At 53.4% G+C, this 24,057-nt stretch overlaps 1 protein-coding gene across 1 annotated transcript; it reads left to right on the plus strand.

Annotated features, from left to right (window-relative positions):
• Positions 1–2,146: 2,146 nt before the first annotated feature.
• Positions 2,147–4,095, plus strand: CEBPB (CCAAT enhancer binding protein beta). The gene has a single exon (XM_061127483.1). It carries the CDS (start codon positions 2,403–2,405, stop codon positions 3,462–3,464), a length of 1,062 nt encoding a protein of 353 aa, XP_060983466.1. The 5' UTR covers positions 2,147–2,402; the 3' UTR covers positions 3,465–4,095.
• Positions 4,096–24,057: the final 19,962 nt, after the last annotated feature.

A 24,057-nucleotide genomic window follows, 5' to 3' on the forward strand; every position in this document is an offset into this window, starting at 1 on the left:
ACCTCACCGTCCTCTCCTCTGCCTTCATTTATTGAGCCCCTCCTGTGCCAGCCACTGTTCCAGCACTGGGTGAACAGCAGTGAACAAAACGCACAGAAATCCCTCCCAGAAGTCAGGGAGGGCTCTCAGAGGAGGTTAAGTTTGGGCTGAGCCCTGAGGGGCCACCTGCCTTGGGCAGAGCTGGGGAAACCATGTTCTTGGTTCAGAGGCAACAGCAAATGCATTCTGTTCCCCGGTAAATGTTGAGCCTGCCTGACCCGGCATTTCCCATATTTGAGGGCCAGCGCTCATGGAGCCGGGTAGTCTGGGAGGGAGACTGAGGCAGACAAGACAGCAAGGATCATGGTGGCTGGGGATAAAGGCTAGGAAGGAAGTTTACCGGCAGGTGGGGCTGGAGGGCCTCTCGGGGGCAGTGGCCCTTCAGCTCAGCCCTGAGTGTCCCATTTTGCAGCTCGGGAGGTCTGGCTGGGTGGCCCCAGGGCCTTAGGTCCCTCCCTGGCCCAGAGGCTGCTGGGAAAGCCCAGAAAGCCAGCAGGCTGGGCCAGTGTTTCACCCTGTCCCTCCCTGCCCCCTACCCCCCAAGGGCACTCAGAGATGTCATTTCTCCAGCTCTCCCGGGCGGAGGTCACCCCAGCTCAGGAGATAACGCTGAAGGTTGAGCAATGCCCGCCTGCCCGCCAGGGCCAGGGCTGGGGTCAGTGGGTCGGGGGTCAGCACCAGGCAGGCTGGGAGCTCCTGCCTGGGGCGTCCGGGGGCTGGGAGTGGAAGAGGGGTAGGCCCAAGGGGCTGCCGAAATGGCCTTGGAATGGTGCAGGGGAGGGCCGGGGTGGCTGGCACCCCCTCGACAGGGAGGGCCTGCGGCCTGCGTTCCCATCCTGGTGGGCCATCTCGTCTCCCTTTCTGTGAACCAGGGGCTGCGAGGGCATCCTCCTGGCAGGGTGAAAAAGCAAACTCTGGGTCCAGACCCCTCTCACCGCACAGCAGGGACCTGCTGAAAGAGGAGAACTCCCTCTCTGTTCTGCACGGCCCCTCCTGGGCCCTGGCTGGACCCCCACCCCACCAGCCTCAGATACAGGTTTTTTTTGGGGGGTGACAAATAGCTCTGAGGGTGCCCGGATAAGGGCTTTTCTTTTGAGAACAGTGGGGAACATGAAGCTGTGTGATCTTGGGTGTGCTGTGGGCCTCTGGGCCTCTTTATACCCTGGGAGGAGGCCCTTCTTTCTGATGTGCGTCCCAGAGCGGTGAGCGTTTGGGAGTCTGCGTTGGAGACAGTTAAGACAACTAATAAAGATAACAGTAAGGACACCCTGGCAGAGTGAAACTTGGAGAAGCCAAGTGACTAGCCCAAGGTCACACAGCGTGTGGTGGGGGGCACCCCACCCCCGTTCCAGCCTCTCGGGAGGGGGCCCCGGGTCAGGGCGGGGTGCGGCTGGAGAAGACTCAGGTGTGGTCCGAGGGGGCGGGCCCGGGGGAGGGGCGCTCGCCCCCTCGCTTGCACCTCCCCAAGCCACCAACCCTTGGTCTTCCTATTTCAGAAGGGGAGTCACCGCAGGTGTGACAGTCCCTCCTGTCCAGATCTGGGGAGGCGTGCCAGTTTAGGGACGAGGCCGCACTCAGGGGAGGGCTGTGGAGGCGGCTCAACCCTCCGGGAGTCCGAGCTGGGGGGGCTGGGGTCTCCAGCATCCCTTGGCGGGGGGTGGGGCGCGTCCCCTCCGTGGAAAGCCAGGCCCGGCGGCCGCGGCTCCCGAAGGCCAGCGCCTCCTCCAGCAGGGGGCGGGCGGCGGCCGCGTTCGGGGTGGGAGCAGACGGCCGCCCGGCCCCCTCCCCGGGCTCCCCCTCCCTTCCCGTCCGGCGGCCGGCCCAGAGGGGGCGGTCCAGGGGCGGGCTCGCGCCTCTCCGCGCTCGCCTTCCCGGGGCCGCCGGGTGGGAGTGGGCAGGGGGCGGCCCGAGGCCGCCCCCCCCCCACGCCCCGGCCCCGCAGGCCGAGGGACCCCCGGGGGCGCGCGCCGGGTCTCCAGGCCGGCCCGCACGCGCCGCCGGCGCCCGCCCGGGGGTCCCGGGCGGGCGCAGCGTGTCCTCTGCGTGCCCGGGGAGGGAGGGGCCGCCGCCGGGCGTGACGCAGCCGTTGCTATGGCCCGCCTTTATAAATAAACGGGCTCGGGAGAAACTTTAGCGAGTCAGAGCCGCGCACGGGACCGGGAAGGGGACCCACCCGAGGGTCCGGCCGGCAGCCCCCCGCACTGATAGCGGCCACCCCGGAGCAGCAGCGGCGGCGGCAGCAGCAGCAGCAGCAGCAGCATCAGCGGCGACACAGCAGCGACCGTTCGGAGTCGGGAGGCCGCGCCACCTGCGGGCCGGCCGGCGCGGGCAGCCCCAGGCCCCCTCCCCGGGCACCCGCGTTCATGCAACGCCTGGTGGCCTGGGACCCAGCATGTCTCCCCCTGCCGCCGCCGCCGCCCGCCTTTAAATCCATGGAAGTGGCCAACTTCTACTACGAGGCGGACTGCTTGGCTGCTGCGTACGGCGGCAAGGCGGCCCCCGCGGCGCCCCCGGCGGCCAGACCCGGGCCGCGCCCCCCCGCCGGCGAGCTGGGTAGCATCGGTGAGCACGAGCGCGCCATCGACTTCAGCCCCTACCTGGAGCCGCTGGGCGCGCCGCAGGCCCCGGCACCCACCACGGCCACGGACACCTTCGAGGCGGCTCCGCCCGCGCCCGCCCCCGCGCCCGCCTCCTCCGGGCAGCACCACGACTTCCTCTCCGACCTCTTCTCCGACGACTACGGGGGCAAGAACTGCAAGAAGGCGGCTGACTACGGCTACCTGAGCCTGGGCCGCCTGGGGGCTGCCAAGGGCGCGCTGCACCCGGGCTGCTTCGCGCCCCTACACCCGCCGCCCCCGCCGCCGCCGCCGCCGCCGCCGCCGCCGCCGGCCGAGCTCAAGGCGGAGCCGGGCTTCGAGCCCGCGGACTGCAAGCGGAAGGAGGAGGCCGGAGCGCCGGGCGGCGGCGCCGCGGGCATGGCGGCCGGCTTCCCGTACGCGCTGCGCGCCTACCTCGGCTACCAGGCGGTGCCGAGCGGCAGCAGCGGGAGCCTGTCCACGTCCTCGTCGTCCAGCCCGCCCGGCACGCCGAGCCCCGCCGACGCCAAGGCGCCCCCGGCCGCCGCCGCCTGCTACGCGGGGGCGGCGCCGGCGCCCTCGCAGGTCAAGAGCAAGGCCAAGAAGACGGTGGACAAGCACAGCGACGAGTACAAGATCCGGCGGGAGCGCAACAACATCGCGGTGCGCAAGAGCCGCGACAAGGCCAAGATGCGCAACCTAGAGACGCAGCACAAAGTCCTGGAGCTCACGGCGGAGAACGAGCGGCTCCAGAAGAAAGTGGAGCAGCTGTCGCGCGAGCTCAGCACCCTGCGGAACTTGTTCAAGCAGCTGCCCGAGCCCCTGCTCGCCTCCTCCGGCCACTGCTAGCGCGGCCCCCGCGCGCGGCCCCCGCGCGGCCCGGCGCGCCGCGGCCGCCGAGACTCCGGGGAGCGCCCGCGCTCCCGCCCGCGCCCCTGGCGGCGCCGGCAGAACTTTGGCATTGGGGCACTGGGCAGCGCGGGGAGCGCGTCGGTAATTTTAATATTTTATTATATATATCTATCTATATTTTTGTCCACACCAGCCGCACGTGCAGACGGGGCGCCCGCCCGTGGTGTTATTTAAAGAAGAGATGTCTATGTGTACAGATGAATGATAAACTCTTGCCTTTCCTTCTGCCCACCCCCCCTCTCCGGGCGCCGGCGGGCGGGCCGGTTTCGAAGTTGATGCAATCGGTTTAAACATGGCTGAACGCGTGTGTACACGGACTGACGCAACCCACGTGTAACTGTCAGCCGGGCCCTGAGTAATCGCTTAAAGATGTTCCTACGGGGTTGTTACTGTTGATGTTGTTTTTTTGTTTTTGTTTTTGGTTTTTTTTTGTCTTTTTTTTTTTTTTTGTATTATAAAAAATAATCTATTTCTATGAGAAAAGAGGCATCTGTATATTTGGGAATCTTTTCCGTTTCGAGCATTAAGAACACTTTTAATAAACTTTTGTGGTTTTTTTTTTTGAGAATGTTTACAAAGCCTTTTGGGGGCAGTCGTTGGCTTTGGTTTTTTTTTTTTTTCTTCCCCTTTATTTTGGATTTATATTTGCCTTTCTGGTGTGTGTGGGGTTGTTGTGTGTGTGTGTGTGAGCTGCTATTATTTTTGGCTTTTTAGGTGGTTGGGTGGGGGTGTTGCAGCTGCTTATTCTCTGCTAACCGCCCCCCCCCCCCGCCCCCGCCCCCCCCAGGGCCTGTGCTTGGAGATGGGGGCATCAGGCCTGGCGCGGGGGAGGGGCAGAGGAGTGCTGGGTCAGGCTTTCAGGGTGACTCACTGCTGCCGGGTGCTGGGGAGGGGTGATTAGGAGCCTTGCTTGGGGAGGGCCTGCAGGGCCTCTGGCTGCTCCTGAGTGCTGGGCTTGGGTTTGGAGGGGCCTGGCGGGCTCTGACCTCTGCACAGTGCTTGGGGACCCAGCCCGCAGGACTGTGACTCTTTTTGAGAGAGAAGGGGTGCAGGTCTTGGTCCCGCTGAGCCCACATTGGAACAGACTGTTTCGGAAGTGAAGCGGGGCAGGGTGTCTAGAAAAGTGTGTGTGCATATGTATGTTTTTAAGAGAGTAGCCTGGGTGTGTGGGTGAGCTCCTGTTTGTGTGTTCTGGCCAGAGGGAGGGGAGAATCGAGAATCCGGGCTAGGTTGGGGAGGCGGGGGAAGGGTTCCTAGACGTTCACTCCTTTCCCTAGTACCACTTGTCCTGCTTGTACCTACTGTGGACCCTGAGGTCCAGGCTCACCTGCTCAAGGACGCTGAGCCCAGGTGTGAACCCAGGACTGCTATCCCTGATTCCCTGTGACAGAAATGGCCCTGGGCAAGCCTGTGTCTTCCTGCCCCCTGCTACACTCCTGTCTGCCCCTGTGGACGGCTCCTCCAACCCCATTCCAGCCCTGGACGGCATTCCTGAGAGTTGAGGATGTAGACGGAGGGGTTTGTGGATACCCGGACAGCGTCCCACGGTGCCTGGCACGCAGGAGGTGTTATATAAGTGTTTGCTCTTGTTATTATTTTTCACTGGGAGCCTCCTGGCATTTGGCACTTGGATCTCCAGCGCAGCATGAGTGTGGCCAGCACTCGCCAGGGGCCAGTGTGCAGTAAGCCCTGGACCTCCCCATCTCGTTTAAATCTCACAGCCACCGTCGGAGAGGTTGCTACCATTACACGGCCTGCTTTCAGAGCTGTGAAACTGCCTTTTGGCTATCACATCCCTAAGGGTGAGAAATGTGTTTGTGGGAGGAGCCCTGCTTTAGGAATTCAGGGGTTGAGGGAGGGTGGAATGGGGGCCTTCATAGATGAGTTTGCTGGGGACCTGGGACAGCCTGGGATCTCGGGAGCAGTTGTTGATACTGTGGTTTGAGAAGGGGCAATGCGCTTCCTCTCCCTTGCCTTTTGGGGCCCGGGTGTTTCCCACCACCCTTCCCATGGAAGCCCGTGGGAAACAGACACTCAGCCCCCACCGTTACGGAGCCGAGGACCAAGGCAAACGCCACCGCCCTAACCCCGTTAGTGGCCTGGGCGCTGGGTGCGCATAACCTGGGCCCTGGGCGGCCGGAAGACTGATGGGAACCCGAAAGGTCCAAGTCCGTTCGGTACCAGCTCCAGCACGTCAGCTCAACTGCCACTGGGATTTCCCTGCTGAGGGGCAGGGTGGGCTGGGGGGCTGACCTCGGGAGTGAGGTAGCTCAGTCTTTGGGTCGGGGCTGGGGGGAGGGAGTTGCCATTGAGGAGGGAACCTCTGCAGTCCCGCTCCTTCGGTCGTGGAGAGTTGGCTGGTGGCTGCGCTTCCCACCAGAGGACGCAGACAGGGTGAGGGGTGAGGAGTTTGGGCCGAGAGTGACCCCAGGCCCCCACATCCTGAGCGCCGCTGCGCGGTGAGTGTCGCATGTCGCCCTTCACACACGTAGACCCTCCTGTAATCGACATAAGCGCCCGGGGAAGGGGCCACAGTGGTTTGCCAGAAGGAAACTGAGGCCCACGGCAGCGGGGTTACTGCTCAGGAGGAACAAGGGTGGAGCCAGTTAGCCAAGTTCGGCTCCAGAGTCTCTGGGGAAAGCTTGGGACTGAGAGCCTGGTTGGTAACCCCGGCCCCCACCCCAAGTCCTGGGCCCTGTCTGGAGGAATCCTTGCCCCCCGCTCAGGCACCTCGAATGACGGGGCTAAGTGATTTGCTTATGGTTTCACAGCTTGGAAGCAGCATTAAAGGAGTTTGAACCTGAGCCCATCTGACGGCCCCTGAAGGGGGCTTGGAGAAATAGTGAACAGGTTGAGGGCTCTGATGGTGCTCCAGGCGGCACGTGGGGGCACCGTGGACAGAGCTGTGCTCAGAGGACTTGGGGAAATGTCATAAATGGGGGGACATCCACCCTATGCATATGCATTGACAGGCTGCAGGCTCGCAGGGAAGGGGGGGGGGGTCTGTTCAGAAGCTGGGAAAAGAGAGAGAACAGGATGGGATGAAGCAGGAGGAGGCCAGGGGTGTGCCTCGGGGAGCGGGAATCACAGTGGATGCACACTCAGGACTTACAGTGAGCAAGACAACACGCCAAGACCTTCGCCCAGATGGATTTGCTGGTTTCTCCCAGCTGCCCGGTCATGTTAACTGTAGACCCACTTAGTGGGGTTGACCACTGAGGCTAGCTGGGAACCCTGACCAATGTTTGCTTAGGACAGGAGAGTTGACAGAACACACTGACGCCTCGTAATCTTAGGCAGTTGCCCCACAGCCTGGTGATTTTTACCAGGGATAGAAGTGAGTGTCAGAAATCGAAGCTGGAGACACTGCTGGGTGCCGGACCCTGTGCTCACCATGTAGTGGCTTATCAGCCTCTTGGAGACCCTGGCTTTTGTTATTGGCATTTTCCTGCCAATCAAGCTGGCTCTGAGGGGGGAGGTGACCTGTCTAAGGTTGCACGGCTAAGGATCGTGATAGTCAGGATGGGAAAGAGAAGGGGGACTTGCCCATCCAAATACCTAAAGAATGTGTCCTCCCCCTGAATCCCATCTAGACCTCTCTGGGACTGTTTTGTCCCTGTTTCTGACACACCAGTTATTATTTTTTTTCACTTATTCCTTAAGCATTTATTGAGCACCTGCTCTGTGCCAGGCCCTATGCTGGGTGCTGGGGACACATTCCCAAAATGGAGACGATGAGTTTTGGGGACAGACAGCAGACAGCGAGGACAAGATAATGACAGATGGGGACAAGGGCTCAGAGGGAAGGCGGGTAGGGCAGGGCGGCGTGGGGGCGTCCAGGAAGGCCTCCGCAGAGGCGAGTCAGGTGAGGCGTGGGGGGCGGGAAGAGCCTTGGTTTTCGGAGCCCTCGCCCACTCCAGATGTCACCTTGTGAGCCTTTTATCCACGATAATCTAACGACGCGGGTGCTGTGTGACACCCCCTTCCCTAGTTGGACAGACAGGCCCCGAGAGGCGAAGGCGCTGGCCCCGCGGCTGGGGAGTGGCTGCACGAAGCCTTCTCCTGCTTCCCTCTCCCGGCCCCAGGCCTTTCCTCTGCTCCGCTTGCTTCTCCTGACACCCACCCCGCCTCAAACTGAGTCCTTTCTCAGCCTGGCTGACCACCTGGGTGACCAATGGTGGAGTCCCAGTGGCCCCAGCTGGCTAGCTTGCTAGCCGCCCCTCCTTAGGGGTGTTCAACCTTGTACTGACCATGGCCACGTACAGTGGGGTGATGGAGGCTAGGGAGGGCTGGGGAATCGGGGGGGTTCCTGGGGCTCCAGCCCGCTGAGGCCAAGAGGTAGGAGTCCTGTGTCAAAGAGTGGGGACCCGACGCTTTGAGAAGGGACATCACTTGCCCAGAAAGCAGCGAAGTTAGAATTTGAATCCATGTCTGTCTGAGACCCAGGCTAAGCCACTTTCTGGTGAGTTAGTTACTGTACGAGGGGAAACAGATGGGCAGACCTCGGTTTTGCCCTCTTTAGCTCATCTTTGAGTAAGAGGCAGGGGGAGAAAAAAGCCTCCGAGTTTTGTCCCTTATTTGCTGGGTGACCTCCAGCAAGATGCTCGACCAGTGTGGGCTGGGGCCTCCTCCCCCGAGAACAGAGAGTAGTACCAGCTCTTGTTCACACACTCAGCCGGCCCCCAGTGAGCCCAAGGCAGGCCCTGTGCCCATGGGGCTGACCTGGTGGGGGAGCTGGTTGATGGGTTAGCGGGCTAATTTCAGACCACGATGAAGACCTTGGGGAACGTGGCAGAGGGTGGCCGGGGAGAGTGTTTACAGGGCATTCCAGGCAGAAGGAGCGGCAGGTGCAAAGGCCCTGAGACAGGACCAGGCTCAGTGTGTTAGGGAAGCAGTGAGGAGCCCACATGGCTGGCATCGAGGCAGCCAGAGGGGAAGACGGAGGGGCGGCTGGGTCCCTCACCCAGGGCTGTGGAGTGAGGCTCAGAGGGCTTGTCGGGGGATGAACAGCTAGATGTTCCCATCAGGGCCTGGCACCTGGAAAGCTCTTGACAAGTTTGTCAGTGGGATGAGACGTGTCCCTCGGCCTCTGGGTGAGGTGACGTGCAGTGGGTGAAGGGCGCACGGAGGCTGCCTGCCGGGCCCGGGAGACCTTGCTGGTGCGGAGCCTCTGACCCAGGGCCTGGGGCCACGGGGAGCTGCTCACCAAGCAGGAATGAGGCGAAGGCCATGCCAGGAGTGGGGCTTGGGAGGAGCGGAGGCGGGCGGCCAAGGGAGGGAGAGTTCTCTGGGAAGCCGTGAGTGCAGGGGAGAGGGCGCTGACGGGGGCGGGGGTGGGCAGGCCTCCCAGCGGCCCGGGGGGCGGGGGGGGGGGGGGCAGTAGGCGGTCAGAGGGGAGGCGAGAGCTGGACTCCAGGAGGAGCGCTTTCTTACTTGATTTCCTCAGTAGCGCACGATCGTGGGAGGAGGGTTGGAGCACTCGGGAGAAGGGAGTACAAAGCACCCGTCATCCTCCTGCCCAGAAACACAGACCCTCTGAACACTTGCTGTGCGGCCTCGGGCGATTTAGTTTACCTCTCTGAGCCTTTTTTCTTGCACATAGAGCGGAATCATAACAGTACCTGTCAGGTAAAGTTGTTGCGAGAGTTAAATGAGTTAATCCACGCAGCATTTGAGAACAGTCAGAAATAGCCATCATCACTAACAATAACAATGATGTGATTTATAACATCATTACCAACTCGGTGGGTGAAGAGCCCAGATGCTAGAATTTGACCGCCTGTATTCTAGTTCAGAGTACCAGACCCCCTTGTGAAGTCGCTCAGTCGTGTCTGACTCTTTGCAACCTCATGGACTGTAGCCTGCCAGGCTCCTCCGTCCGTGGGATTTTCCAGGCAAGAGTACTGGAGTGGGTTGCCATTTCCTTTCTCCAGCGGATCTTCCCAACCCAGGTCTCGGACCCAGGTCTCCTGCATTGCAGGCAGATTCTTTACCATCTGAGCCTCCGGGGAATCCCAGACCCCCTTACCTGTCTCCTGAAAAACATGTATGCGGGTCAAGAAGCAGAAGTTAGAACTGGACATGGAACAACTGACTGGTTCAAAATTGGGAAAAGGGTATGACAAGACAGTATGTTGTCACCCTGCTGATTTAATTTATATGCAGAGTGTATCATGCGAAATGCCAGACTGGATGAATCACAGCTGGAATCAAGATTGTGGGGAGAAATATCAACAACTTCAGGTATGCAGATGACACCACTCTTATGGCAGAAAGTGAAGAGGAACTAAAGAGCCTCTTGATGCGGGTGAAAGAGGAGAGTGAAAAAGCTGGCTTGAAACTCAACTTTAAGAAAACTAAGGTCATGGCATCTAGTCCCATCATTTCATGGCAAATAGAAGGGGAAAAAGTGGAAGCAGTGACAGACTTTATTTTCTTGGGCTCCAAAATCACTGTGGATGGTGACAGCAGCCATGAAATTAAAAGACACTTGCTGCTTGGAAGAAAAGCTATGAGAAATCTAGATTGTATTTTAAAAAGCAGAGATACCACTTGGCTGACAAAGGTCCATCTAGTCAAAGCTATGGTTTTTCTAGTAGTCATGTATGGATGTAAGATTTGGACCATAAAGAATGCTGAGCACTGAAGAACTGATGCTTTCAAATTGTGGTGCTGGAGAAGAACTCTTTAGAGTCCCTTGGACTGAAAGGAGTCAGTCAATTGACTAACCAGTCAATCTTAAAGGAAATCAACCCTGAATATTCATTGGAAGGACAGATGCTGAAGCTGAAGCTCCAATAATTTGGCCATCTGAGACCAAGAGTCAACTCACTGGAAAAGACCCTGATGCTGGAAAAAATTGGAGGCAAAACAAGAAGGGGGTGGCAGAGGATGAGATGGTTAGATAGCATCACTGACTCAATGGACATGAATTTGAGCAAGCTGTGGGAGATAGTGGAAGACAGAGGAGCCTGGCGTGCTGCAGTCCATGGGGTCACAGAGAGTCAGATGTGACTTTGCGACTGAACAACAAAATTCTAGTTCTGAAGTCACCATTTCCTGCTTGTGTGATTTGGAGCAAGTGACTGTATCTCCCTGTGTCTGTTTCCCCATCTGTCACAAGAGGATAATATTCTTTATAGCATTTTGTAAAGTTTTAACAGGTTAAAACTTTACAGGGTGATTGTAGGTAGAGACTTCTCTACGCAGTAGTTATTTTCTTCCAGAAATTTTGTTCTATGTGTATTTTTTTCTTCAATATAGCAAATGTCTCTTTGATACACACCACCTGCTTTTCTTACTTAACAGTGGGACCTCTCTATTACTAGGGGCAAGTGGCCTTACTAAGACTACATTTCCCAGCTTCTTTTGCAGCTCAGGATGACCAATAAGATATAAACAGAGATCGTGGGTGAGGTTTCCAGGAAGACTTAAAATGGGCTGACTCAGGTGTGAGACACCTCCCCTTTTGCCTCCAACTCCCATTTCTTTCTACTTCCTGCCTAGAACTCAGATGTGATGGCTGGAGCTTCAAGGACCATTTTGAACATGAGGCAAACATTGATGCCTGGAAGACACATGCTGAGAGTGGTGAAACCAAAAGACAAAAGGCATCTGGGTTCTTGATGGTAATGCAACAACCTCACCAGTCCTTGCCTGCCTTGCTCTGGACTTGTTTACATGATTGGAAAAATACATCTGTGCTTATGGAGATCCCTGATATTTTGGCTTCCTGTTACCGGCAGCTGAATCTATTTCTAACTGATACATTTGCCAAAACGGAATCAACCTGTGTGGGCTGTTTTGTGACCTGTATTTCTTAGTGGTGTCCCAGTGCTTCCTTGTCTGAGAATGTTCTATTGCACATGAACTCAACATGAGGAGGCTGCTCTTTGCTTAGGAAGAAGAATTTCCATGCAATGTGGTCGATTCTCTGTAGTCTTGGATAGGTCTTGTGACCCGGCCAGTGTTTAGGTAGACATGGTCTTCATTGTTCTCCAGTGTTAGGCGCTACTGTGGCAAGTTTGACCACAAGACATGGAAAGTGGGAGATGGTTGTGTTGATGTAGTGTTGGTTGATTTTCCCAAAGAAATGGGAGATCCAGATCTTTATGGATTTTATCTCTTAACAGCTTTATTGGTTTATAACTGAAATAGGATGAACTGCACTTTCCTAAATTGTGGGGCTTCTTAGATGGTTCAGTGGTAAAGAATCCCTGCTAATGCTGGAGACACGGGTTCAATCCCTGAGTCAGGAAGATCCCCTGGAGAAGGAAATGGCAACCCACTCCAGTATTCTTGCCTGGGAAATCCTACGGACAGAGGAGCCTGCCGGGGCTACTGTCCATGGGGTCACAAAAAATGTGGGATATGACTTAGCGACTAAACAACAGACAAGGGGGTGGCAGGATTTCTTTCGATTCATTTCAGTTCCAGAAGTAACGCATGAAGGAGTTGGTCAGAAAGTGTTCTCCCCGTCCTCAGGTGCCTCCTCTGAGACTGAATCTCAGCACCTGTTCGGAGAGGCTTGAATCGGGATCTTGGGGTGGATGGAGTCTCTTCTGCTGACCCCAGTGAGCTCACACCCCACTCACACTGTCCCCACATGAGCCACTGGGGGAGGCCCTCGGTTTGGAAATGGAGAGGCCCAGACCCCCGGCTGCAGCTCACAGAGCCTGCTGGCAGCTGCGCTGGGACCAGACACCCCACACCACCCCAGATCACCCCTTTGCCCCGAGCGGCCGCCACCACCGCCTGCCCCACTGAGCCTGTGGTCCGCCGGGGCTGAGACACACCTCAGCCAGCCTGCCCGGGGCTGGCCGGGCTGGGCTCTCTGCAAGCTGAGTCTATAGGCCAGGGAGCTGGGCGGGTGAGCTCGGATTTTTGTAGCTGTCCCCAGACTCCTACCTCACGAGCCCTGGCCTATGGAGCCCTGGAGGTGGGAGGTGGCCGGGGAGGAGGCGAGCCCCCTGGAGAAACCAGTGGGTGGGAGTTGATAGGCTGTGGAGGGGAGAGGACTGGGCTAGGAGTCGGGCCGCCCAGGCCGCCCGGGCCGCCTTACCTAAGCCAGGCCTCAGGCCTCTCGTGCCAAATGCGGCCAATCATCAAGATCGCCTGCTGGTTGGGGAGGGACACACAGATGATGTCTTTTCTTCCTTTCTTCTTCAAACTCCGGTGTAGCACATTCGCTAAGCATGCCTCCCGGTTCTTGGGACGAGATGGCCATCAGTCCCTTCAAGCTCTGCAGGGCATTTTGTTTCATTTTCCTCCTCCATCCTGGCTCCCCGCATCCATTCTACCCACTTCTCAAGGCACCCCCCCCCCCCCACACACACTAATGTGGTTGATATCCATCCTTAGTCACTCATCTCATCGTCTCATGTCTTTTCTTCCTAGTGAAATATACACATATGGGAAGGTATGCACAACATAGGTTCACAGCTCAATGGACTTTCCCTGTGGAGCCGTGTGTGAAACCAGCATCGAGATCCCCAGACGACTTTCCCAGAACTCCAGAAGCCCCTTCTAGTCACCTCCACCCCCTGTGGGTAGTCATTGTCCCGCTCTCTAACAGCAAATGTTAATTTTGCCTGCTTCTGCACTTTATATAAACAGGTCACACAATATGCCTTCTTTTGTGTCTGACTTCTTTCTGTGTGTGTGTGTGTGTGTGTGTGTGTGTGTGTGTGTGTGTGTGTGGTGTGTGTGTCTGGCTTCTTTTTTAAGCAATTTGTTCATTTATTTTTGGCTGTGCTGGGTCTTTGTTGCTGTGCGGGATTTTCCCTAGTTGTGGCGAGTGGGGGCTCCTCTCAGATTACAATGCACAGGCTTCTTACTGTGCTGGCTTCTCTTGTGGCCAAGCTCAAGCACCATAGTTGTGGCCCACAGGCTTAGTTGGTCCTCGGCATGTAGTATTTTCCTGGATCAGACACCAAACCGGTGTGTCCTGCGTTGGCCGGTGGATCCTTTCTCTGCCACTGAGGCACCAGGGAAGCCCCAGTGCCTGACTTCTTTCTGTATTGAAACTGCAACACTGATCCAAGCTGCTGTGTGTATTAGCGTCTGTTCCTTTTCGTTATGCATGGACATCAAATACCACAATGTCTTTACCCATTTTATTGCTGAGGGGCATTGAGGTTGTTCCCAGCTTTTAGGTCTTCAGAATTGAGGCTGTGGTGAACATTCTAGAATACATGTCTTTTGGTGAACATATGTGCATATTTCAGTTGGGCATATACCCAGGAGTTCCTTGCTGAGTCATAGGAAATGCTATGAGTAGTGCTTTAATTCCTGGTAGTCATATTCAGTCCTAGTTCTTATTCCATTTCTTACCTTTTTTTTTTTTTTCTGTTTTAAAAATACTTTCTGTCTTGGTCAGTTTGGTTGCCATAACAGAATACCATAGGCTGAGTGACCTCTAAACAGGAGAAATCTCTCTCTCACAGTTCTAGATGCTGAGAAGTTCAAGTTGCTGGCAGCTTTGGTGTCTGATGAGCTCCTGATTCCTAGATGCTGGGTCCTTACAGGTGCTAATCTCATTCCTAAAGGGACCTAATCATCTCCCCAAGACCCTACCTCTAAATACCCTTACAGTGGGTTATTTCCACGCATGAATTTTGGAGGATGCAAATATTCAGTCTATAGCACTTTTTACTTTGAAAAAAGATCTCACGTTTATAGAAAAGTTACAAATATGGTAAAGGAACATTTTTTCCCCTAAATTATTTGAGAATTGATTGTTGACCTATTGCCTAATCACCCCTTGATACTTTGATATATAGTTCCTACAAATAGGATATTTTCTGTATAACCACAATCTAACCATCAAAATTAGGAAATTAACATTCTGCGTTGCTGCCAGGTCCTCAGACCCATTCAGGTTTCACCAGTTGTCCTAATAATATCCAGTAAAAGGATGCAGCTCAGAGCACATGCTGGATTTAGCTGCCATGTCTCTTTAGTCTCCTCTGGTCTAGAACGGCTCCTCAGTCTTTTCTCGAGTTTCATGACCTTGACTCTCTTGAGGTTGACTGGCCAGCTGTTTTGTAGCATATCCGACACCTTGGGATTGTCCCTTGTTTCCCTGTGGTTAGATTCAGGTCGTGCATCTTCATGCCATGCAGGTAAATCACAGTAGTGATACTGTGTTCTTTTCTTTGTCCCATTGTTGATGGTGTTTATTCTCTCCCCTTGCCCCCGGTTTTAGCACCGGGGGCAATGTATAGCACCATATAAGTTAAAGGTTTGATGCTTTTGAACTGTGGTGTTGGAGAAGACTCTTAAGAGTCCCTTGGACTATAAGGAGATCCAACCAGTCAATCCTAAAGGAAATCAACCCTGAATATTCATTGCAAGGACTGATGCTGAAGCTGAAGCTCCAATGCTTTGGCCACCTGATGTGAAGAGCTGACTTATTGGAAAAGACCCCAATGCTGGGAAAGACTGAAGGTGGGAGGAGAAGGGGACGACAGAGGATGAGATGGTTGGGTGGCATTACCAACTCGATGGACATGAGTTTGAGTAAGGTCTGGAAGTTGGTGACAGACAGGGAAGCCTGGAGTACTACAGTCCATGGGGTTGCAGAGTCGGACACACCTGAGTGACTGAACTGAAGTTAAAGGTGTACAACAGAATGATTTGATACATGCATATATTATAAAATGATCACCACACTAAGTTTAGTTAACACCCCTCCCCTCACATGGTTATAACATTTTTTTCCTTGTGGTGAGGATGGTGGTGCTTACTTCCATCACTTGAAGAGATTATCTGTCACAAGGAATGTCTGTGAAGTTACTTTTTTTCCCCTTTGCAATTGATAATTGTTTGAAGGGAGGTACTTTGAAACCATGTAACTATCCTGTTGCTCATCAAGCTTTCAATTACTAATTTATTTTTGTTACTTTCTTGCCCTTTTGACAGTTGCCACCATTCTTTAAGCACTTCCCTAGCCCTGTAGCAGGAGGTGTTCCGGTTCAGCTAGTGCTTTTCCTGCTCCAGCCCTGGAATCAGCCACTTCTCCAAGGATCCTGGGCTCCTTTTCCTAGAGAACAGTAGAAGCCAATATCTTAGCAGGAAGTATGCTTATGGCTGCTGGAGTGTGTCAACTCCCAGGTTGTCTTAGGGCTGTGTGTCTATAAATACACACACACACATACACATATATTTTACATACTTATGTATGTAAATAGACATACATTTACATACATATCATCACTATTTCTGCACCTGTCTATCATCATCATCGGCCATCATCTAAGAGAAGACTATGAGTTTCCAACTGATAACTCTAGTTCCACTCTGGAACCACACCACTGATTCTGTTTGTCTCTCTTTCCAAATTGGGAACTCTCCTTTCAACAGGGAGGAAATTGGCTCCCATTACCCTCAGTATATCTCCCTATTTGACGGTCACCGATTTCCCATCTCTGCACACCGCCCTCCCCACCCCCGCAACGTGCCCCAGTGGGATGCCTCCTTACCCTGCTCTGGCCCCTGCCCTGCCACCTCTCTTGTGGATGATTTCAGTTCCACTCCCTCAGGGTCTTTATGCATTTTTCTTTTCAATTTTTGTTTAATCTGAATACATAACATATGCTCATTATTCAAAATTCCAAAAGATATGAAAGAGTTTGCAGTGAAGGGCTGGTCTTCCTTCCATTTCAGCCCTCACACTCTCAGTTCCCTTCCCCAGAGGTCACTGCAGTTGCCAGCGGTGTTTCTTGTTTCAGATGGTCTGTGTGAGCTGGAGCGTGCACAACGGCATTTACACCACACATCATATCTTATTGCTTGCCACTGTGGTCTGTACTTTGCTTTTTTCATTCGACACTGTATCATATCAGTACTGTAGAGCTGTCTCCATCTTTTTAACGATCACACAGTATTCTGTTGCATGGATGTACCATAATCATTTAACCTGTCCTCTTTTGATGGAGATTTAAGTTGTTTCCACCTTTCTCTAACTCAGGTGATACTTCAGTGGACAACCATATCCAATCTGTTCCTGGCAGACGATGTTTTAGAGATGTCCCCATGCAGCTCTGGTCCCTTCATTGCCTTTTACTCAGATGCATACCATTCTTGTGATGTGTCTGCTGCATTTTAATGTGCCCTCTCCCTTATGATGGACACTGATATGGCCTCCAAGTCCCCAAAGCCACAAACACTGTAATGATTTCGTTGAATGTGTCTCTGTGCAGGTTGGACTGTCTGAATGCTGAGATGGAGTTTGGGGAGACTGATCAAGGGATTTTTTTTTTTTTTTGCTGTAACTGTTGACTTTATTCAGGGGGGAGAGGAAAAAAATAAACTCAATACAACTGGGTTATTTCTCAAATAATCTGGAGAGGGACGAGTCTCTGGGGACCTAGGGAGGAAGGATGGGAACTAGTTTTCTCTGGAAACTAGTTTGAGCTGAGTTGGACTGTCCATGGTCCCCTGGCCACTGTCAGATTTTCCTCTCTGCCCTTTCTTCTTCTGACTCCCTGTGGGGCTCACGAGTCTGGTGGGTGTGGGTCACTGGGTGTTTGTCACTTAGATGTCTGACCTGGAATAAATGACCTCCCCCTTCTAAGCCTCAGTCTCCTCATCTGTGTGATGGGTCTCTCACATTCCTGACTGTTGTGTACCATGAGGCTTGGTGGAAAGTAAGCCCTTGATAAACAAAAGGGTCCCCTTAAATTAGGGTCCCCAGATCTTTGTGGCATAAATCTCTACCTCAGGCTCAGTTCTGGGGACACAGTCCCTCAAGGCAGTGAGAGGGGGAGGACCAGGGAGTCAGGGGTGTTGAACTGGGGTTGTTATGATGCCAAGAAGTGTTGTAACCAGACTTCCAATTCGGTAACGTTTGAAGCAAAATCTAGATGGGGATGGGTATTCATTTCATTCATTCATCTATTCATTCATTTATGTTTCTTTTAACAGCTTGTGACTTCGGACAAGTGACTTAACTTCTCTGTGCCTCAGTTTTTTCTTCTGCAAAATGGGAATGACAATAATAGTCCCTACTCATGGTGGCATTAAATGAGATGATACGGGCAGAATGCTTAGAGCAGTGCACATAGTGCCTGTTCAATAAAGATCAATTATTATCACAATTGATTTTGCCAACAAATCATTTACTGAGAATCTGCTACATGTCAGGGTTAACTGTCTCTTTCTGCCAACAACTAGTGCCACCTGGAGCCTCAGAGTCTATAAAATCAGAGCCCAGAAATGATGACATGATCTCAGGGTGTAACCACCCCCACCTAGCAATCCGCCTGATGTCCCGTAAGCCCCCACCACCCAGCTCTCCAGAGGCTGTGACAGCCTCAGACCTTCTCCAGCAGCACCGACCTGCACCCGTGTGCTGTTCAGATGCTAAGTTGTGTCCGACTCTTTGTGACCCCATGGACTGTAGCCTGCCAGGCTCCTCTCCACTGGATTCTCCAGGCAAGAATACCGGAGTGGGTTGCCATTCCCTTCTCCAGGGGATTTTCTGGACCCAGGGATTGAACCCGTGTCTTTTACAACTCCTGCATTGGCAGGTGGATTCTTTATCACTAGTGCCACCTGGGAAACTTGAACCCTTGTGAACTCAGGGAAAATCAGACTCAGGCAGCAAACCTTCATTTGTACAGTGGGGACTCCTCTTTTTAAGCCCAGACGTCTCTGAAGGTCCAAACCACCTTTTCTTTGCCGTTGGTTGGGCCCCGGGAGAAAGCAGGCAGCCTGAGTTGGCCAGGGCTCCCTCAGTGCCTGCTGCTGTGAGTTGAGTGTGGACCAGGGTTTCTCAACCTTGGCACTATTGGCATGTGAGGCAGGATCATTCTTTGTTGTGGGGCACTGTCTGGGGTATTGCAGCATCCCTGGCCTCCACCCACTAGATGCCTAGTAGCATCCCTGCCCCCAGCTGTGACAACCAACAATGTCTCCAGACATTGCCAAGGGTCCCTTAAGGGGCAAAACCACCCAGGGTTAGGGCCCCTGGTGTGGAGGGAGCAGAAGCTGGCCTGAGTCCCCACTGGCTTGCCGTGTGACATTGGAGAAGTCCTCTGCATGCTCAAGGCCTTCGGTGCCATCCTTCAGGGCATCAGGCTGAACCAGCACAAAGGGGCCTCCAGTCTGGTCTGACTAGAATTCTGGGCTCCCGTCTCTCCGTGCGTCTTGGTTGCAAGTTCGCGGAGGTAAGGTGAGGATTAGAGCCCAGGAGACAGGTCTGGGTGGGGATAGCCCTGTGTTTGTTCTTCTAGCCCATGTCTGGCCCTCCCTCCAATGGCAAGAGAGATAATAATTACAAAATCAGGCCTTAGGTTGTGTCTCATTTAATCCTTTTAATACCTCTAGGAGGTGGGAACTTTTATTATCTTTATTTTCCAGCAATAGGTCAAATCAAGATTGTGTGCTGCTTAACAGGACACACAGGAAGAATACAGCATCACTTCTATTATCTCCCTGCAAAGATGCATAACCTGAATCTAACTAGGAGGGAGTATCGAGCAAATCCAGAGTGAAGGACATATTACAAAAGAGCTAGCCTATCATCCTCAAAAGCAGGATGAGAACGTCCCGGAGAAGCTGAGGAACTATTGAAAGAGCCTGCATACAACTGAGGGAAGCTAGGAATCATTCTGGACCAGAAAAAAGAACCATAAAGACTTTTTGAGGATGATTATAGCATATTGAATTGGTGTGTGGATTTGACAGTAATGCTGCATTGATGCTGTGTCCTGAATCTGATAGTAGTACTGGGTGTGTAATGGGGGTGGGTGCGGAGGGGAGAGGGTTAGAAGATATGGCTGGACAGTTTAGAAATAAAAGAATATCATGTCTACAACTGGGTTTCCCTGGTAGCATAGTGGTAAAGAATCCTCCTGCCAATGCAGAAGACGCAGGAGACATGGGTTCCATCCCTGGGTCAGGAGGATCCCCTGGAGGAAGAAATGGCAACCCACTCCAGTATTCTTGCCTGGATAATCCCATGGACAGAGGGGCCTGGAGGGCTACAGTCCAGGAGGTCACGACTTAGTGACCAAACAATAACGTCCACAACTGGCTCTCAAATAACTCAGGATAAGAGAGAAATATAAATAGAGGGGAAGTGATAAAGTAAGTGGGACAAAACATAAACAATCTGGGTAAAGGATGTTATAGCTTGACTGAAAATTCCCTGTAGCTCTTGTCATTTTTTATGAGTTGAAAGTTTACACCAAAATAAGTTTAAAAACAAATAAAAACAGCTGACCTTCAGTATACCCAAGAGAAATGAAAATACATGTCCACGAAAAGACCTGTAAGCATATTCCCAGCAGTTTTGCCTATCGGAGCCCCAAACTGGAAACAACTCAGATGTTTTTCAGCAAGTGAGAAGAGCAACACATTGTAATCCACCTATAAATGGAATGTTATTCAGCAATGGTATGGAGTGAGCTGTGGATTCATGCACATTATGGATGAATCTTGAAAGAATCTTGTGGAGGGAAGCAAGGCAGACACAGAAGCCCATGTACTGTGTGTGATTCCTCCGATACAAAGTTCGAGAATTGGTCAGACAAACCTAGAAGGCAAAATATTGGTTCCTTTTGTGGGCAGAGGTATCGTCTGAAAAGGGGCATGGAGCAGCCTTCCCGGCTGCTGCAAAAGTTCTATGTCTCAATCTGGGTGGTGGTCACATGCATTTATAGGTAAATAAATAGGCTCTGAGATAAAAATTCATGGACAAATATTTGTTGAGAGAAGTTCCTTTTTAGCACGTTATCCTACGTAAGTTAAACTCAAAGTAAAAGTAAAAGAAAAAAAAGAGACATATATCAGACATAGGAGAATGAGGTGGGCAGGGAGTGGAGAGTGGGGTTAAGGGGAATAAAAAATGAAACCAGAGAGGAGCCTTGCGTGGACAATGAGGACACCATTGTGAACTGAGGAGTCCGCTCAGATAACCTGGCCTTTTTGGTCCTTGAGGTTCAAAAGGAGAAACAACCAAAAAAATCCACAAGAGCTCAGAGATGGACACGACCTTGCCTGGTGGGTGTGGCAGAGGCAGGATTTGGACCCGGGTCTGGGGGGCCCAGGAGTGTGATCCTTACCCAGCACTCTGGCCTGGGCTCAGCGGGCTGGACAGCCCTGCTGGGCTCCCACAGGCTCCCCGGGGCCTGGCAGTGGGTGATGAAACTCTGCCTGGCAGAGGCTGCTCCAGTCCAGAGCTCAGGCTCAGGGCTCCAAGTGCGGAGGGGAGGCAGTGGGACAGAGGGCAGCCCCGCCTGCGACTCCCAGTCCGGGAGCCTGGTTCTCTGGCCCGGGGCGGCCCTGCCGATCTCCACCCGCGTCCCACCGGCCTTTGCCTTCCTTCCTGAGCCAGCGTGTGGGCTCTGGTGCCAATCCCAGCTCTGCCCCCATCTGCTTATGTGACCCCGGCCAAGCGGCTCCCCACTTTGTGCCTCAGTTGCCACTTCCAGAGGCTGCCCATGAGAGCATCTAGCTAATAGAGCGCCAGTGAGCAGACTCGGGGAGCTCAGCGTGTGCAGATCTCGATACAATGCTGGCCCGTCCCAAGCACCCAATCATAGTAGCCGCTGTTGGTGGTGTTATTGCTACTTGCAGGAAGGAGGGAGTCCGTGTTGCCCTTAGACCTAGCAACACCAGTGTGGTAAGGCAGCTGGCATGGGATGGAAAGTTCTGGAGAAAGGAGCTTGATTCAGACCGCTTTGAAGATTACTCAGAAAACTCACTTATTTCCCACTCTGAGGTTTTTTCTAAAAATTTATTCTTAATCGGAGGATAATTGCTTTACCGTGCTGTGTTGGTTTCCATATAACAATGTCAACCAGTCAAAAATACACATACATCCCCTCCCTTCCACCCCCATCTCATCCTGCCTCCATCCCACCCCCCAGGTCGTCACTGTGCTGGGCTTAATCGCTCACTGTGTCTGACTCTCTGCGAACCCATGGACTGCAGCCCGCCAGGGGATTCTCCAGGCAAGAATACTGGAGTGGGTTGCCATGCCCTCCTCCAGGGGTTCTTCCCCACCCAGGAATCGAACCCAGGTCTCTCACTGCAAGCGGATTCTTTACCGTCTGAGCCACCATGGAAGCCCAAGAATACTGGAGTGGGTAGCCTATCCCTTCTCCAACGGATCTTCCCGACCCAGGAATCAGACTGGGGTCGCCTGCATTGCAGGTGGATTCTTTACCAGCTGAGCTACTGGGGAGCACTGTTATATAGTAACTTCCCAGCAGCTCTAGTTTATATATGGTAATATATATGTGTATATTTCAATGCTACCCTCTCAGTTTGTCCCACCCTCTGCTTCCCCTGATGTGCTCACATGTCTGTTCTCTATGTCAGCGTCTCTATTCCTGCCCTGCAAATAGGTTCATCAGTACCATTTTTCTAGATTCCTTATATATGTGTTAATATGCAATATTTGTTTTTATCTTTCTGACTTACTTCACTCTGTACAAGTGGATGAATCGCTCTGAGTTTTGAGAAGCTCTAAGCGAAGGTGAGACCAGCGCGGGCTTCCCCAGTCTGCATCCCAGTTTCATGCTCTGCTGTTGTGTCCTGAGATTCTCGGTGGTTTCAGAACCCGAGTCTCCTCATTTTCATGGAGCCAGGCTCGTGGCGTCCAGGGAGGTCACTGAGCACTTTCACCTGAGTTTCTCCTTAGATGTTCAGGAACATTCTTTGAGTGTAGGTGGCACCATCACTAACCTTGCTGACCTCAGTTTTCCTCACTTGGGAAGTAGGAAGAAGTACTTTGTGCAAGGCTACAGGGAGACAGGAGAGGAACTCCGTCTTCTGCTTCCCAGCTGCCATCAGTGGCTGAGCTAAGGTGAAACTCAGGAAGATTAGGGCTTGGTAGGGCTAGCCATGTGCCCCTGGAGCACACAGCAGGTGCTTAATAGATACAAGTTGCTCATTGATGCCCTGAGTGACCTCTTTGCCTTTTTAAACTGAGATTTCAAATGATGCTAGTAAGACACACATTCATCCTCTTAAGACATGAAAACATTTCTGATGAGGCTCACCTGCCCCAGGGCCGATCCCTTCCTCACCCTCCTTGGAGGGTTTTATGATTTTGGGGTGCAAACTTCCAGACCTTGGTCTATGCATTACTTCAATCTGTGTGCCAATGTGGGCTTCCCTGGCAGTCCACTGGTTAATAGTCTGTGCTTCCACTGCAGGGGGTGTGGGTTCTATCCCTGGTTGGGGAACTAAGATCCTGCATGCTGTGTGGTGTGGCTGAAAAAAAAAGGTGTGTGCCAATGTGCCTTTTATTCCACGGACAGAGGAGCCTGGCAGGTTGCCATCCATGGGGTCGCAAAGAGTTGGACACAGCTGAGTGACTGACACTTTCACTTTTTGGGCTTCCGTGGTGGCTCAGATGGTAAGGAATCTGCCTGTGATGCAGGAGACCCAGGTTTGATCCCCGACGCACTCTAGTATTCTTGCCTGGAGAAGTCCATGGACAGAGGAGCCTGGCAGGCTATAGTCCATGGGATCAAAAAAAGTCAGATGCCTGAGTGACTAACACACAGACAGAGCACTCATAGGGCTTCCCTGGTGGCCCAGATGGCAAGGAATCCGCCTGCAATGCAGGAGTCTTGGGCTTGATCCCTGGGTTGGGAAGACCCCTTGGAAATGGGCATGGCTACCCACTCAAGTATTCTTGTCTGGAGGAGTCCATGGACAGAGGAGCCTGGTGGGTTATAGTCCATGGGGTCACAAAGAGTCAGACACATTTGAGCAACTTACACTTTCACAAAGTGTCTTTTCCTTCCTTTCTTTTCTCCTGTTATACTTTTTAAAAGGTAAATCTTTTATGGAAGTATCACCTGGGTTCAAAAGTGATGGTACATTTTCACCAGCCTCATCCACCCAAAGCCCACTTCGTGGGCATGCCTCCTAGTGGCTTCCCACCTCCTCCCCATTTTCTAGCTTGTCTCTCCTGCTGAGTCCCCGTGTATTAGTCATTAATCCCGTCTGTAAGTGGAGCATCCACGATCCTCCATGACAGCCACACACTTGGTGCCCAACAAGTAAATGGCTGGTAGATGAACTCACGGAAACAAAGGGAAAAAACAAACAACAGCAAAACCCAGTTCTGGTCACTGAGGGCCCCATCGAGGCGGCTTTTGGTTAACTGGCATCTGTTGTGAAAGCACAGACCATCTGGTAACGGAGCGCAGCGTCTTCCAGAGAATAACAACGCAGTGCGTGTCACGGGGTCCTCGGAGGAGCTGACGGGATGGCGTTGGGTGGGGGTGGGGGTGGGGCCCAAGTCTCTGGGATCAGCTGAACCTCAGGGCTCCCGTGTTCTTCGGAGGCCCCACCACTGGGAAGTCCTGGGCCCAGAGCCTCTGATGCCGCTTTCCACGTTTCCCCGTTGTTCTCTGCTGTGTCTGTGACCCCGCGTCCGGCCCACAGAAGACTCCCGAGGATGTGTTCCAGGAATGAGCACAACCTGGGCTAAGCCCCTGAATATGGCAGAAAACAAGACAGTCCCAGACTGTGTCTTCGTGGTGTTTGCAGCCTCATGCTGGGA

The sequence above is a fragment of the Dama dama genome, chromosome 23 (assembly GCF_033118175.1).
Source record: "Dama dama isolate Ldn47 chromosome 23, ASM3311817v1, whole genome shotgun sequence".
NCBI lineage: Eukaryota > Metazoa > Chordata > Mammalia > Artiodactyla > Cervidae > Dama > Dama dama.